Raw genomic sequence first — 17,389 nt, 5'->3', positions numbered from 1 at the left:
GTCAGCATAACTATTATTGCTCATCTCACATTCGGTTCTTATAAGTATATTTCTAGTAACACATGATCTCACTCATCTAGGGGAAATGATGAACAACATAGACTGATGAACAAGAACAGACCCAGAAACAAGGAGGCATCGATCGGACTGTCGGGCCTCAGAGGGAGGGTAGGGGAGGGTGGGGGTAGGAGGGAGAGATCAACCAAAGGACTTGTGTGCATGCATACAAGCCTAACCAATGGTTGGGGACAACAGGGGGGTTGGGGCATCCGTGGGGAGGGGTGTGGGATGGGAATGGGGGGATGAGGACAAATATGTGACACCTTAATCAATAAAGAAATTAAAAAATTAAAAAAAAAAATTTAAAAAGTGAAAAAGGGGACCTATAAAATGACAGCAAATATTTGCAATATATGTATCTGAAACAAAGGACTGATATCCAGAATATTTAAAGAACTCCTACAAGTCAATAATAAAAAGATAAACTACTCAATTAAAGAAAGGCTTGAACAGGTATTTTACAAAGTAAGAGCTCTAGCTCTAACCAGTTTGGGTCAGTGGATAGAGCATGGCCCGAGGAATAAAGAGTCTCAGGTTCAATTCTGGTCTGACACCTAAGTAGCAGGCTTGATCCCTGGCCCTGGTCAGGATGCATGTGGGAGGCAACCAATCAATGTGTGTCTCTCTCTGTCTCTCCCCTGCCTTCCACTCTCTCCAAAAAAAAGTCAATGAAAAAATATCCTCTGGTGAGTATTAACACAACAAACAAACAAATAAAAATAAGAGCTCTACATGGCCAATAAGCATTTAAAAGAGTGTTCACCATCAATGTTGTGTTCCCAAGATGAGAACAAGAGGCATCTCAACAGAGGCCTTGACTGCCCTACACCGAAAGGTGTGCTGGGAAGAGCCCAGCTTGCACAGGCCCTGCAGACTGATTTTAGGGAGCTCCCCCAGGTTACCTCCCCCACCACACCTCCTGACAGCCTAGATTCCGAAATTCTCCCTCCCTGAACAGTGCTCTCCATGTCCTCAGAGCAGTCACCCTGATGGCTCATGTCAAATTCACAGGCCCAACCTGGCCCCTCAGCAACCATTTTCACTGTCTATTCACATCATGATCTCCACCTATCTACACTTGGAGTTTGACCTAGAATGTATTTACTGTGGTCAAATCACAATAGCCTCCCAGTGATTTTCTAACTAAAAATATGTATTTTATAAAAAAAATCAAGTTGTATACTTTTTTTGAAGTACTGTATGCATGGCTCCTGTCTTCTACCAAACACCTAACCCAGCTTCCCATGTGACAGAATTCACTATCAAAAGCTTAGTTAAGAAAAAATATTCTGTTCATTTAGTCAATAAATATTTGCGGAGCATCCGTTATATGCCAGGTAATCTGCCAGGCGCAAGAGATAGAACTGTTAGGAAAAATGGAAGCCTTTGTTCAACCTAATAATGGAAGTTAATATGAACTTTTGATATATGAGTTATTTAATATAAGTATTCATATCAACTGGTTTGGTTCTCAATGCCACAACTGTAATGTTTTAAATTATTACTTTAAAATAAATAAATACTTTAAAAGATATTCACCACCAGAGGGCACTCCCACAATTTCTTTTGTGACTACTTGAGAACTCCCGGCTACAGTTACATGTTCCTGCACACACATCTGAAAGCCAAATCTGAAACCTAAGCAAAAGTGGAAGTGCAATGAAAGACATCTGGTCCCCAAATCCCACAGAGCCACACCTAAAATGGCAATCCCTCACTAAGGTTCCAGAAAGCTCCATGACTCTCAGGCAGAGTTGCAACTAGTGTGAGCAAGTGATAAGCTTCACAGGGATTCAAGGCCCTGGCCACAGTAGTCATCTCTGTAACCCTGAAGTGACCCAGGAAGCTAGACATCTCTGACTCTCACAATCTTGATACCACTCCCTCCAATATTTGCAAATCCATTTTTGTGCCATTCTAGTCCCTCAGGAGGTGGAGAAAAGGAACATTTCTTCCCTTCCCAAGGATACCTTGTGGCTTCTTGGGGTAAAGCTCCCACCTAGTTCCCACCTAACAACTAGTCCTGTCATTCTGTATGTCCCCTGTCTCACTGCCTCCCCAATCCCTATCTCCCACCCCCAACCGAGGGAAAAAAGCTGGAAGGAATGAAGGTCCAGGTAAGAAGATACCAGCCTTAGAACCACCTGGTGCTCTGCGCTCTGGAAGGGGAATATAAACCTGGTCTTGAATGCCAGAATAGGGAAGGGGTAGGTGTGGGGGGGTGGCCCTGTGGATTCAAGTGCACCTCTCCACCACCACCTGTGCTCCATGGCAGGCAGGTTAGCACTGTTAACTATAGAAAAGAAATTATCATCAATCAGCTGATGGCAGGGATAGGGAACATCTGGCCCCCTGAGGGCCATTTAAGGCCTGTGAAATAATTTGGTTTGGCCCTGCCCAGGAAAATAAGGGTGAGTTAGTTAAATGTTTGACCAACTATAGCAGGCTAATTTTTATGTCCACAATTTTGTATGGCCCCTGAATGATGTTATGGCAAATTAGACATATGGCAAATTTATAAATATCTAAATGGCCCTTAGCAGAAAAAAGGTTCCCCACCCTGGATTAAAGACTGATTAGGGTGCTAGCACATAATATAAGCTATAAATATATATACATATATATATATATATATATTGATTTCAGAGAGGAAAGAAGAGGGAGAGATACAAACACCAATGACGAGAGAGAATCATTGGTCGGCTGCCTCCTGCATGCCCCACACGGGATGAAGCCTGCAACCCGGGCATGTGCCTTGACTGGAAATCAAACCGTGAGCTCCTGGTTACAGGTCAATGCTCAATCATTGAGACACACGGGTTGGGCAGAAGGTATATGAAAAGTCAGGCATAAAATATGGGTATCAGCTTTAACTGCAAAAACACTACAAAAGAAGTTTATGAATCACTTTAAATTGTTTTAAGCAGATGTCCCACTGCAAATTACGTTTGCCTAAAATAACAATGTGTGAGTTTAAAGCTCTTTGGAAGACTAAATCTATCCTATTTACAATGTTGAAAGACCAAAGGATTGATAAAGAAATCTGCATTGTATATTAAAACATAACCTTGGGGGTGAGAGCAGCGGGGAGTGGTCAATGGGGGGAAAAGGAGACATATGTAATACTTTCAACAATAAAGAATAAAAAAAAAAAAAAACAACCAAAGGACTTGTGTGCAGGCATATGAGCCTAACCAGCGGTTAAGGACAACAGGGGGGTGGGGGCATGTGTGGGGAGGGGTGTGGGATGGGAATGGGGGGACGAGGACAAATATGTGATACCTTAATCAATAAAGAAATTTAAAAAAAAAAGAATTAAAAAAAAACATAACCAAGTGTGGAAATCAAAAGAAAATAGACATATGGCAAATTTTAAAGAAAATGTTTGAAAAAATTCTCCTTTACCTGCCTAGTCTATTTGGACTCACTTTGTCTTTGAACGAAAAACACACTAAATGTTATTGTCCATTTTCTTTTTTTTTTAGACATTTTTATTTTTAAAAATCTTTATTGTTGAGAGTATTACAAATATCCCCCCCCCTTTTCTCTCCATTGCCCCCCTCTACCTGGACCCCACCCCACTCCAGGCCTTCACCACCCTATTGTCTGTGTCCATGGGTAATGCATATATTGATGTAAGTTATGTGTTTATTAATCTCTTCCCACCCCCTCACCCTTTTTCCCTCTGAGATTTATCAGTCTGCTCCATGTTTCCATGCCTCTGGTTCTATTTTATTCATCAGTTTATTTTGTTCGATTCTTTGTTCATTTGTTTTGACTTTTAGATTCAATTGTTGATAAACATGTATTTATTGCTGTTTTATTGTTCGTATTTTTTATCTATTTTTCCCCCCTCTTCTTCTTAAAAAAAGACCCTTCAAAATTTCATGTAATACTGGTTTGGTGGATGATCTCCTTTAGCTTTTTCTTGTCTGGGAAGCTCTTTATCTGACCTTCAATTAGAAATGATAGCTTTGCTGGGTAGAGTTGTAGGTCTTTGAGTTTCATCATTTTGAATACTAGTATTTCTTGCCACTCCCTTCTGGCTGCAAAGTTTCTGTAGAGAAATCAGATGACAGTGGTATGGGCCTTCCCTTTTCTCTTGCTGCTTTTAAGACTCTCTCTCTGTGTCTTTAATATTTGGCATTTTAATTATAATGTGTCTTGGTGCAAACCTCTTTGGGTTCCTCTTTTTTTGGGACTCTCTGCCCTTCCTGAACTTGTATGTCTATTTCTTTCACCAGGCAGGGTAAGTTTTCGGTCATTATTTTTTCAAATACGTTTTCAATTTCTTGCTCCCTCTCTTCTCCTTCTGGCACCCTCATAATTCAAATATTGGTATGCTTGACGTTATCCCAGAGGCTCCTTACACTATATTCATATTTTTGAATTCTTTTTTCTTTTTGCTCTTCGGATTGGGATTTTTGTTTTGTGTTTTGTTTTGTCTTTTGCTTCCTCATATTCCAAATAGCTGGTTTGGTTCTCAGCGTCCTCTACTTTATTGTTGATTCCTTATAAATTATTCTTCAATACAATTAGGGCATCATTCATTTCTGACTTTTTTTTATGTCGGTGATAACAAAGTTCCTTGAATTTCTATGTTCCTTGACGTTCTCAGTAAGTTCTTTGAGTATCCTTATAACCACTGTTTTGAACGCTGTATCTAGTAGTTTGTTTGCTTCCATTTCATTTAGTTCTTTTCCTGGAGATTTCTTCTGTTCTTTCATTTGTGACATGTTTGTTTCCGCATATTGGCTGCTTCCCTGTGTTTGTTAGAGCCACTATGTCTCCTGGAATTGGTACAGTGGCCTTGTGCAGTAGGTGTCTTGTAGGGCCCACTGGCTCAAGCCTCTCAAATCACCTGAGCTGGACACTCTAGGTGCTCCCCTCTTTAACCCTTTGCACTCGCTTGCTTTTTTCTCGATTCCTTTATTCTACTCGGGATTTAATTTTTTAAATACCTCAGATTTTACAAAGCGCGGCAGTAGAATAAAAAAATTGGAGTTTCTTTTCATACAAACTTATTTGGATTTTTTTATATTTCAAATTATTGATACATTCAATACAATTCGACATACGAGCTGCTACCAATGCTAACCGTGTCGAGTCACACTCGACATCCGAGTGCAAAAGGTTAAGCTGTGTGCACTGTCCTGCTATTGGTGCCACTGGGAAGGATTGACGCTCCAGTCCAATCAGCTGTGAGAACCAGCTGCGACCACAGAGGAAGAGCTGCTGTGTAGGAGATGCCCCTAAGGAGCAGGACTTGCTTCAGTGGAACTTTGGTGCTCATTGAGTCTGCCCCGTTGAGTGTGTTGCTCATGGATGTGGTAGGTGTCCATTTTCAACTAACAGCGGTTAATTATTGTTTTTAGACCATAAAGCTCCGAGTATTTTCCAACATGGCGGCAGGTAGAACTGGAGTGAGGAAGAGAGTGTAAGGGAATGAGAGGGGAGTGTGTGTGTGTGTCTAAAACAGATCTCACAGGAGTCTTGGGGGCAGGCAGTTCAGGCTTTCCTGGACAAAGAGCCCCTGCTACAGCCACAGGCACTTTCTAGGCAGGTGGGGCTCTAGATCAGAAACCACACCATCTTGAAAGGGGGAGCAGCAGAAGCTAGGAGCCCAGCCTCGCCACCACCCAGACTAGCCTTGAACACCACCCTGGACCTCACAGAGTTGAACGCCAGCGGGACATTGCACAGGCTCCCACCCAGACATGCTGTGAGACAAAAGCCAGAGGGACCCTGAGTGCCTGCAACTGACACCTGCAGGACCAGTTCTGTGGGGGAAAGGAGTACAGCTCAGAACAGGGACAATCAAGGCGTGAGACTCAGGGAAGATCCAACCTCTAGGCTAAGGAGTCACCAACCACTAGATTACTAGGGGCTTCAACCTCTGGGACCTCAATCAGGTTGCTCAGGGACAGAAGGGACAGTGACTCACATTCACCTACACTGGAGCAATTCCCAGGAAGCCCAGGTCCACCAAGGGACCAGATTCAACAACATCAGAGCAAAATCTAGAGGCCCACAAATAGTGGACCCAAAGGTATTTGAGTGTGCATGTGGTTGTTTTTTTCGGGGTGTGTATTTTTTGTTTTTTGCTGTTTCTTTTTTCTTGCATATCTCAAATTTCTCTCTTTCCTTTGATTCTATTCTACTTTAGCCTATTCTTTTTTTTTAAATATTTTTTATTGACTTTAGAAGGGAACGGAGAGGGAGAGATAAACATCAATGAGAGAATCATCGATCGGCTGCCTCCTGCACACCCGCCATGGGGGATTGAGCCTGCAATCCAGGCATGTGCCCTCGACTGGAATTGAACACGACACTCATCAGTCCACAGGCTGACGCTCTATCCACTGAGCCAAACTGGCTAGGGCTAGCCTATTCTTAATTTTTCTTGTTTTATTTTTCTTCTTTCTCATTTCTTTCATTTTACTATCTATATCTTAATATACCCATTATTACTACATTTTAAATTCATTATTATTATTTATTTTGTTTCCTCTTCTTTTTTCCTCCTATTCTAGATCTTTTAGCTTTCTTCTTGCTTCCATATAGCCATTTTTTCATCTTCTTCTTTCTCCCTTTTTCTTTACATCCCCTCTAAGTTTTTGGTCATGTGTCTTTTAGTATACTTTTTATTTTTTCTTCCCTTTTCTCTTCTTTTTCCTTCTTAGTTTATCCTGTTGTTGCTGCACTGAGTAGCTTGATTTTCGTGGTGTCTTTGGTTTGGCCCTGTTGTGTCTTATTCTGTTCCCCCATCAGCACCTATAGAACAACTGGCACGATGACACTGGGGTTGAACCTCATTGGCAGCAAGTCAGAAGGAAGATCCTTCCTACAAATGGGACATCAACAATCAAGTCCCAATTACAACAGGTGAGCCCAAATAACACACACAAGGGGCATTCCTGGAGCATACAACTCAGGTGAACGAAGAGACTGCACCACTGGACTCTCAAGACACTTTCTACATTAGGCAATCCCACAAACACTGGGAGGCATAAGTTATATCTAATATATAAAAGCAAATACAAAGAGACAGCTAAAATGAGGAGATAAAGAAGCAACCCCCAAATGGGAAAAAAGAAGGAATCTCCAGAAAAAGAACCAAGTGAAATGGAGGCAAGCAACCTATCAGACATAGAGTTCAAAGCTGTGGAGACTAGCTACAGGGTTCGGACAGGTTCAAGCCTCGGACTGACTTGTGGCAAAGTCACATACAAGTCACAGCTTGGAGGGCAAAGCCCTCCCAGCACAATTATAGCCAAAAGGCTATGGTTGTAAGCTTGATCTTATAGTCCGACCCTGCAGTCCTAGGTAGCTGAGGGATGAGGGATGAGGGATGAGGGATGTGGGCTGTGGGCTGCGGGGGGGAGAGGGGGGTGGAAGCAAGTGCTGCCTAAATGAAGCTTGATAGAGTTCAGAGAATGGCAACAACAGGAAAGAAGCAGATTTGAAATTTGCAAGAACATGGTAAACATCTTGCCCTTGTTTTGCTTTATGTGATCTGACTATAAAATAAAGCTTTGGCTTACAGGCTGTGTCACTGTTTCCTCATCCAGGCACAGTGATCCTACCTGGCCCCAACTGTATTCTCTTGTCTGTATTCTTTAATCCTTCACCACCCCTCCTCAGGTTCACCCCTGGCCATCCTGGACGTGGTTCACAAAGCAATGGTATAAAGATGCTTAAGAAACTTGGTGCAAATTGCAACAGCATGAAAAGGAAAACAGAGGCCATGAACAAGAACCATACAGAAGTGAAGAATTATATATCTTACATCAAGAAACACTGGAGCCCTAACTGGTTTGGCTCAGTGGATAGAGCATCGGCCTGTGGACTGAAGAGTCCCAGGTTCGATTCTGGTCAAGGGCATGTACCTTGGTTGCGGGCACATCCCCAGTAGGAGGTGTGCAGGAGGCAACTGATTGATGTTTCTCTCTCTCATCGATGTTTCTAGCTCTCTATCCCTCTCCCTTCCTCTCTGTAAAAAATCAATAAACACTCTATCCCTCTCCCTTCCTCTCTGTAAAAAATCAATAAACATATATATAAAAAAAAAAAAGAACACACTGGAAGATATGAAAAGTAGACTGAATGAAGTAGAGGATCTAATCAGCGATTTGGAAGACAAGGTAGAAATAAATACCCAATTAGAACAGCAAATAGAAAAAATAATTAAAAAGCAGGAAGGTAGCTTATGGAAGCTCTAGGACAACATGAAAGGTAACAACATCCGAATTATCCTATCCTAGCTAATAAAAGAATATGCAAATTGACCGTCACTCCAACACACAAGATGGCTGCCCCCATGTGGACACAAGATGGCCGCCACAAGATGGCCTACAGGGGAGGGCAGTTGTGGGAAGTTAGGGGTGACTAGGCCGGCAGAGAAGGGCAGTTAGGGGGGGACCAGGCTTGCAGGGGAGGACAGTTGGGGGAGACCAGGCCTGCAAGGGAGGGCAGTTACGGGGGGACCAGGCCTACAGGGGAGGGCAGTTAGGGGTGACCAGGCCAGCACAGGAGGGCAGTTAGGGGTGACTGGGCCAGCAGGGGAGGGCAGTTGGGGGAGACCAGGCCAGCAGGGGAGGGTGGTTAGGGGCAATTGGGCCGGCCGTGGAGCAGTTAGGCGTCAATCAGGCTGGCAGGGGAGTGGTTAGGGGGTAATCAGGCTGGCAGGCAGAATCAGTTAGGGGCAATCAGGCACAGGCAGGCAAGCGGTTGGGAGTCAGCAGTCCTGGATTGTGAGAGGGATGTCCCACATTGGAGAGGGTGCAGGCTGGGCTGAGGGACACCCACCCCCCTGGTGCACGAATTTCGTGCACCGGGCCTCTAGTAGACTATAAAGTCTCCAACAATTAAGTTATTAATGGGTGAACTAGGGGGAGGATGGGGCAGATGTTGGATAATGACAAAGCCTGTGTCCTTTTAAAATTTACTCTAACAAGGTATAGCCAGTTTGGCACAGTGGATAGGGCATCGATCCAAGGACTGAAGAGTCCCAGGTTCAATTCCAGTCAAGGTCATGTACCTCAGTTGCAGGCTTGATTCCTGGCTCCAATTGGAGCACGTGCAGGAGGCAACCAATCGATGATGTGTCTTTCTCACATTGATGTTTTTCTCTGTCTCTCCCCTCCCACTCTCTAAAAATCAATGGAAAAGTATTCTTGGATGAGGATTAACAAAAACAACAACAACAAATTCTCTAACAAGATTTTTAGGGAACACTTAAGACTCTTAACATTTGGGATAACAGATGCTTTTGAGTCTTATGAAAATAATTGACCCTCTCTAGAATACACATGTGAGCATAAATGCAATGTTCCTCAGCCCATTTTAGGAGGTTTATAGACCTACTGAGGCCATCCATGGACCCACTGCCCCTAACAACTCCTAGAAGGAGAGAATACTGCACTTGGCTAAACATACAGTTTGAATCTTAAATTTGAAGTTCACATATATGTGATTATTCCAATGTTATTTAGGAAAAATATAATTCCAACTATGAATGCCAACAGAACTTTATAATACAAAATCCTACATGTAAAATAAACTTACCTCAAAATTCACAGGCAAGTTCCGTTTAAGTGCAATCTCAAACACTTGACTTATTTCAGATTTATTGAGATTTTCTTCCTCTGATTCTCTTCCATTCACCTAAAAGAATAATTGTTTAGTAGTTAATTATTATTAAAAATATCAACATCCCAGCTGAGATAAATCTTAAAAACACTGAACCTTGGCTTTATGGATTGAGCATCCAACCAGTGAGAACAAGGCCACATGCTACCATGTGTCAGTGAATTTAAAAGGTTAAAAAAAAAGTGTTCTATCAAACTTAGGTCAGACTACACCTGATAAATGCACCATAAACAATGTACACATAATGGACTTTTGGGTATGAAATCAGCCTAATCATGGCATAGCGAGATGCCCTGGCTGCTCAGGCAGAGTGACTTCTAAAGCCCTCCTCAAAGACTGGCAAGTCACATTTTGGAAAAAGTCAAAATACAAGCAGACTTGTGTGGGTCTTAGCAAGTTCAACTATAAGTCTCTCCACCTAAGGTTTCTTATCTGGACATGAAGTCCTTGGAAACCACTTTTTCCAAAAGGATGCAGTGGAACTATTATAAAACTGCCAAGCATCTCATACTTACTGCTGCTGGTAAAAATAAAAAACTAATAAAGTCTCCTGAACAAAGGCTGAAACTCTATATCTGTAACCAGGTTCATTTACAGTCCTCCAGCCAGGGCTTGAGCCGAAAGAGGGACAGAGATCGATTCTATGCATGCTGATAACATGATTCTATATTGTGCTGCCATGATAATAGAAAAAATTAGATCAGCTTGGTAATAGCAAAGTGTCTCCAAAACATGGCAAGAAAGCTGTGCTTTTCCTCATATTATTGGGACTCTGTAGTCATAAAATTGTAAAACCCCACTTCCAAGATCTGAACTATCTGACAGGAACTTGTGGCTGAAATTGTTGAGTGGGCAAGGTATATAGGACCATCCAGGATTTTCTTACGTCTTAATAAGTAGATCCTACACCTACACTGGATCATTATTTTAAGGTGTAATTAAAAGAAATAAAACTGAGGTGTTTTTTTAAAAAAAAATACAATCCTATCTAATAATAGAGTAACATGTAAATTACCATCACTCCGCTACGCCCACGATTGGGCGGCGGGAGGCTGGGGGGCGGGACTCGGGGTGGCCTATCCGGCCATTGAGAGGCACGGATCCGCTGCCACTGAGGGGGGCTACCCTGCTGTTGAGAGGCGCAGGGGGCGGGACTCCCGCCCCCTGTGCCTCTCAACGGCCAGATCCGCGGCCGCTGAGGGGGCCTGCCGCGGACACCCAGTTGCGCCTCTCAACGGCAGGGTAGCCAGGTGTCCGCGGCAGCCCCCCTCAGCGGCCGTTGAGAGGCGCAGGGGGCGGGACTCCCGCCCCCTGCGCCTCTCAACAGCAGGGTAGCCCCCCTCAGCGGCCGCGGACCATCAAAAGTGGGGGAGCTGGGTGCCTGTCTGCTCCAGCACCAGAGGACAGGCACCCAGCTCCACCGCGAAAAGCGAAAGTGTGTAGGGGACCCTACACGTGCATGATTCAATCATGCACTGGGCCTCTAGTCAAGAATATAATACTGTACAAATAAGTTTACCCCAGATACTATTTATAATGCTTTCTCTACCTTCTAATGTTTTTCCAATCTGGTTTCATGTCACTCTCTGCCTGGTCAAAACTAGTTGCATAGTATTTCTGGTGGTTTATTAAGCTAAACACACTTTTATTCCTGTTGTTTAAACCCTCAGGAGAAAGAAGGCCTGCCTTTTTATAAGTGAATCCTTAAAGCCAGAAATCTTCAAGCAAGGTACCTTAAAAGGCGTAGGTTTCACAGAGGTTTGGGTTGACATTTATTTGTTAAATTGGTTTTAAACTAAAAAGAAAAATAATACTGTATTTTAAAGTTAAGTATGTTCAACAAATGGTGCTGGGAAAACTAGATATTCACACGCAAAAAAATGAAGTTGGACCCTTACCTTACATCATATACAAAAATTAACTCAAGATGGATCAAAGACCTAAACATAAGAGCAAAAATTATAATAAAATTCTTAAAAGAAAACATCGGGGAAAGTTTCATGACACTGGGTTTGGCATGACTTCTTGGATGTAACACCAAAAGCATGGGTAACAAAAGAAACAAATAAATTGAATATCATAAAAATTAAAAAACTTTCGTGCATTAAAGGACACCATCAACAGAATAAAGACAACCTACAGAATGGGAGAAAATATATCTGATAAAAAACTGATATCCAGAAAAGAACTCTGACAAAACTCAACAACAAACAACCCAACTCAAATATAGGAAAGGCTTTGAATAGACATGTCTCTAAAGAAGATATAATGGCCAAAAAGCATGTGAAATAATGCTCAACATCACTAGGGAAATGCAAATCAAAACCACAATGAGATACCACTTTACTCCCATAAGAATGGCCACAGAAAATAGAAAGTGTTGACAGGGATGTGGAGAAATTGGAACCCTTCTATGTTGCTGGTGAGAATGTAAAATGGTGCAGCCTCTGTGGAAAAGTTTGGTGGTTTCTCAAAAAGTTAAAACACAGATTTCCAATATGATCCAGCAATTCCACTTCTAGCTCTATACTCAAAAGAATTTAAAGTAGGGACTCAAACAGATACCTATTAGCAACATTATTCACAATCACTAAAAGGTGAACACTCAAACATCCATCAATAGATGAATGGATAAGCAAAATGTGGCATAGTCATACAATGCAATATTATTCAGCCTTAAAAAGGAATTAAATCTTGAAACATGCTACACCATGGATGAAAACATTATGATACCTTTGAAACATTATGATAAATGAAATAAGCCAAACACAAAAGATAAATTTATCTATTTAGATGATGTATCTAGAACAGGCAAGTGCATAGAGACAGAAGAATAGAGGTTATCAGGGAATGGGGACGAGACAGGAGGAGTTACTGTTTAACAGGTACAGAGTTTCTATGTGGAATGATGAAAAAGTTCTGTAAATGACTAGTGGTGATAGTTGCACAACATTGAGAATATATTTAATGCCAAAGAACAGTACACTTAAAAAATGGTCAAAATGGCAACCTTTATGTTAATGTATATTTTATCTTAATGTTTTTAAAGCAGCGAAAAGTATGTTTCACACCAAGTATTAACACACAGAAGTCTGTCAGCACATTAACTTGTGCTAACAGGTTAACCCACTTTTGTGCACAAAAGAATTTTTGACAGCTATTTATTTGAAGAGTATCCAGAAATTTTTAAAAATAAATTAACTTTTTAAAAAAATGATAAACTCTCATGCTAAGTAACTGTATCAATGAGTATGTTCTCCTTATGTGCAACCAGAACAAAAGTTGGAAATAAACTAGGTGGTGAGGCTGATATAAGACATCAATTGCCATGCTTGTGCCCAATTTTCAATGTTTTTGTTCATTATTACCAGTCCAATTAATTTTAACTTTTATTTTTAATTATAACCTATTTCAAACATACGGGAAAGGAAAGTACAAACAATGTAACAGGCAACTGTGCTGGATTTAACAAGTGTGAACATTAAGTACTATTGACATTAAGTTTTTTTTTATAAGGAACATAATGAAGCCCTTCTCATTCTCCTTTCCAAGGCAGAGTTAACCACTATTCTAAAATTAAGACTATCTTTCCCAGCCATATGTGCTTTTTTAACAGATGAAAACAATATATATAAAATTCTGTAGTGTAAAAAATCATATAAATTGTTTTAACTGATTGTCTTAATAAATATTATAAAGTTCAAACTTTTAAGTTTACACTAATGAAATGTTACTTTTCTTTTTTTTATATATTGAAGTTCCACATAGGTGTGATAGAAAACAGTAGTCTACTGCTAAATCTAAACTCTAAGCTAGTGGCTCTCAACCACAGTAATATTAGAATCACTTTGGAGCTTTACAAAGACAGCTGTCGGAGCCCCATCCAAACAAATAAATTCAAATTTTTGTAGGTAGGGCTTGAATATACATTTTATTTACAGTATTTGTTTGTTCGTTTTTAAAGTCCCCAGGTGACTTTACTAGCAACCAGAGTTGAGATTCACTACTCTAAGCCATTGCTTCCAAGGGAATTTCAATAGGGACAAAGCAGCCAGTAAAATAAAAATGCAAAAGAGGAAACAAAGATATACATTTATTTGGAAGTGAGATTATGTTGCCCTTTTACATAATTTTGATTTTATCTAAATTGCACAAAATGTTGCAATGGGGAAGCAGCAAATGACTCAAAACAAATCCACAAATACCATTCTCAGTAAGATGGGGAAAGTGTAGTAGGCCCTTAGTCTTACCTTCTTGAAGTGGGAATTACTGTTAACATCAATCCCATAGTGTATGGTTCAGCAATAAAATCTAGGCAACATTAAGAAAAGAAAAAAACACTCTGAACCATGCTTAACCCTCATTATGCCAGGAAAAAATAGTTATCACCATTTACCATCTGGCTCCAATAGACCCTTTTTATTTTTCTATATTTCAAGTCATTTTACAAATAATACAAAATAAAGGATAACAAAAATCATTCCAAAAAGAATTCAAAATAGCAAACCCAAGTTTTTATCCCAGGTTTGTAGTTTGGAAGGCATATGTACTTGAAATGAGCAAGGTCCTTTTATACAACCAACTGCTCATCAGCTGGCAAACCTGAATCTAGAGCAAAGCCCACTTGTAATGATGCCAGATTTTAAATCCATCTCCAATAGGTTCTAGCTTATCACAACTCTGATTCTTCTTGTACTGGTACTGTCAAAACACACTCTTGAAACCAACTCATAACTTTGTTGACGGGAGAACAACCATCTTCTTTGTTCCATAACTAAAAAAATGCTTTCATTTTTAGATTTAATAACCCCAAAGAAGGATCAATCTAATGGTGTGTTTTTTTCATTGCTGTTATCATCTATTTCCTTCCAAGCATCTTTGTATGTACTCTCTTACATTTGTTCACTTATTTTGTGGACAATAAGTGTTAAGAAATTCTGGTGCCCAAATGTCATAAAGGATCAAAGGATGTTGTCATACATACTTAAAAAAAAAAAAATCAAAGCTGGATGGTCCAGGTTTATGTTGGAAAATATTGTGTGATAAGTTCTTCTTGCTGAATGACTAAAAGAGAATACACGTTTCCTTTTCATACACCATAGGAATATATTATTCATTCGCCGATTCTTGAGTATGGGAAAACTTATCTAAGGTATCTTCTGAAGAGTCACAATTTGAGATTTTACTTAAACAATCTCACCATCGCAATTAGAGTCTAGAATGCTGCTATCTGTCTCTTTGCATTTATTTTCTGATTTGTCTAATAATAATTTGTCTTCCTCTGTCAATTTTCTTCTCTTTGCCAGTAAGGATGGAAAAAGAAAAATTCTGAATTCTCACCTGGGTTCAATGAATGCTAAAAGTAGAGTAAAAAGATGGCATCTCTAGTCTTCTTTTGTATCTTCTTAAAAGACAATGCAATACATTAGGCAATGCAATAAGAACATTAAAGGATGATGTAATAATGACAATTACTTTACTATTATATCATCTACCTAGAGATTTCATCATTCTTCCATTTTCTTATTATTTTAGTCTTGCTTAGCATATTTGGGAATATATGATGAATAGTACTGAAATGATATGTAGGATGACAAACAGCAAAAATGTTTAAAAACTAGAAGAATTAAAATTCCATACTGTAAAGATTTATAAAAAGGTTCATGGACCTACATAATCATTGTAAGATAGAATAAATATGTATTATTTTCTCTTTTCTTTGTAAGACATCTAAAAAAGAATAAAAGTCATGCAGTGTAAATCCTTACAGAGCTTGGAAATAAAGCTCAAAAATAAAAACTGAGTTCAATGGACCCTGATCATGTAATGAGGATTAGTCTCCGGTTTTAGTTTTAGTTCTACCTAAATATATCCCTGGTCCAAATGAAGATAAGGAGTCAAGACCAGGAAGAAACTTCAAACAGTACAACCTCTTAAAAGTTTGTCGTTTACCACTACCACCAAGAAAAAACTTTAAAGTTTGATACAACCGTCAGGACAGAAACTGTGCTCACACACACATGGCTTTTTTGTTTACCTAAACACAATTAGGATCACACTACATGCATAATAACAGCTCTGATCTTGAGTCCCTCCATTTAATAGATTATGAGCCTCCTTTCATGCCCATGTATACAGATTTACCACACTCTGGTTCTCCCTTTGATAAATGTATACATATAGCCATTTTCTTAGTAATGGAAATGGCTAGCCCCATTTAGGCTAGCTCCTGTTTTTCCCTATTACTGATACTGTAGCTATGACCATTTTACTCCTAACAGCTTAGACACTTAAATCCTTTATTAGCACAAGCCTTAGATTTAAAATAAAAATGCTTTCCCGATCTTTGCATGATGGGCTGCTCCCTTGGCTGGGAAGGTACTTCCTGCCCTGCTCTTTTGCTCATCCTTAGTCTCAGCTTTAATGACTTCCTCAGAGAGAACTTCTCTGAATATTCCACCATTACTCCACTCTAAACAAGACATTTTATGCTTTCAATACATGCTGTTTTTCCATTCTAGCACTCACTGCACTTTTTGATACTAATGTTAAGGTCTGTTAACTCCATTCAACTAAGTTCCACAGGGGGAGGGTCCCAGCACAAAGCCTGTTCTCAAGGAACCAGACTATCCCAGCCTTGTAGACAGAAACTACTGCCTTTAGTGGCTATGTTCTAGAGAAGATAAACTGATTCACCACACAATCACGTTCCAAAACTTTCTATAGCACAAAGGACAATTTGTTTAAAATGACAACTTCCAATGCTGGTAGGCTGTGGGCAAACAGGCTGCTCACGCCCTGTTGGGAGAGGACTAAAATGGTACCATGTTTCTGGTGGGGATCCTAGTCACATACATGACCTGAAATTCCACTTCTAGGACTGTGGCTCACAAAAATAGCCAAAGACATACATAAAGATTTAACTACAACAATGTTCTAGACAACGTATTTTGTAACAGAAAAAACTGCAAATAACCTAAATAACCTTGCCTCTGTTGAAAAAAAATAAACTGGTATGTGCACACAATGGAACTATTAAAAGGTGCTTAGAGACTTCACTGGTTTTGCTCAGTGGTTAGAGCATCTGCCCACATACCAAAGGGTTGCAGGTTTGATTCCTGGTCTAAGGCACAGTCAAGGACACATACCGTACCTGGGTTGCAGCTTCACTTCCCCACTCCTGGTTGGGGCAAGTGCAAGAGGCAACCAGTTGATGTCTGTCTGTCTGTGTGTGTCTCTGTCTCTGTCTCTCTTTCTCTTCCTTCCTTCCCTCCCTCCCTATCTGAAAAGCAATGGAAAAAATGTACTCAGGTGAGGATTTCAAAATAAATGAGGATTTTTTAAAAAGGTGCTTAGATACACGTTGAATCTGAGTCCTCCATGGAATTAAGTGGCATGATATTCATGATAAGCACATCAGTGAAAAAAGGTGGTTACTGTACAATATCCCTTTTTTATTTAAATATGGTTTATTGATTTCAGAGAGAGGGAGAGATAGAAACATCAATGAGAGATAGAATCATCAATCAGCTGCCTCCTGCACGCCCCCTCCCGCAACCTGGGCATGTGCCCTGACCTGGAATTGAACTGTGACCTCCTGGATCATGGGCTCAATCTCGGTGCAACATCGGCCAGCACATCATCCCATTTTTGGAAAATTGGTAGGTGCGTGTATTTA

General features: G+C 40.4%; 1 protein-coding gene across 9 annotated transcripts in view; it reads right to left on the bottom strand.

Moving 5' to 3' along the window:
* The window catches only part of STAU1 (staufen double-stranded RNA binding protein 1), a 78,349-nt gene that overhangs the window by 17,398 nt on the left and 43,562 nt on the right, over nucleotides 1–17,389 (bottom strand). For all 9 annotated transcript variants that reach the window (XM_079784878.1, XM_079784876.1, XM_079784880.1 and 6 more), the window contains one exon: nucleotides 9,628–9,726. In XM_079784878.1, coding sequence (XP_079641004.1) covers nucleotides 9,628–9,726 — 99 coding nt within the window. The remainder of the gene's footprint in view (nucleotides 1–9,627; nucleotides 9,727–17,389) is intronic.

The sequence above is a fragment of the Cnephaeus nilssonii genome, assembly GCF_951640355.1.
Source record: "Cnephaeus nilssonii genome assembly, chromosome: 11".
NCBI lineage: Eukaryota > Metazoa > Chordata > Mammalia > Chiroptera > Vespertilionidae > Cnephaeus > Cnephaeus nilssonii.
The sequence above is the reverse complement of the archived record's forward strand: the minus strand, read 5'-3'. Positions and strand labels throughout refer to the sequence as shown.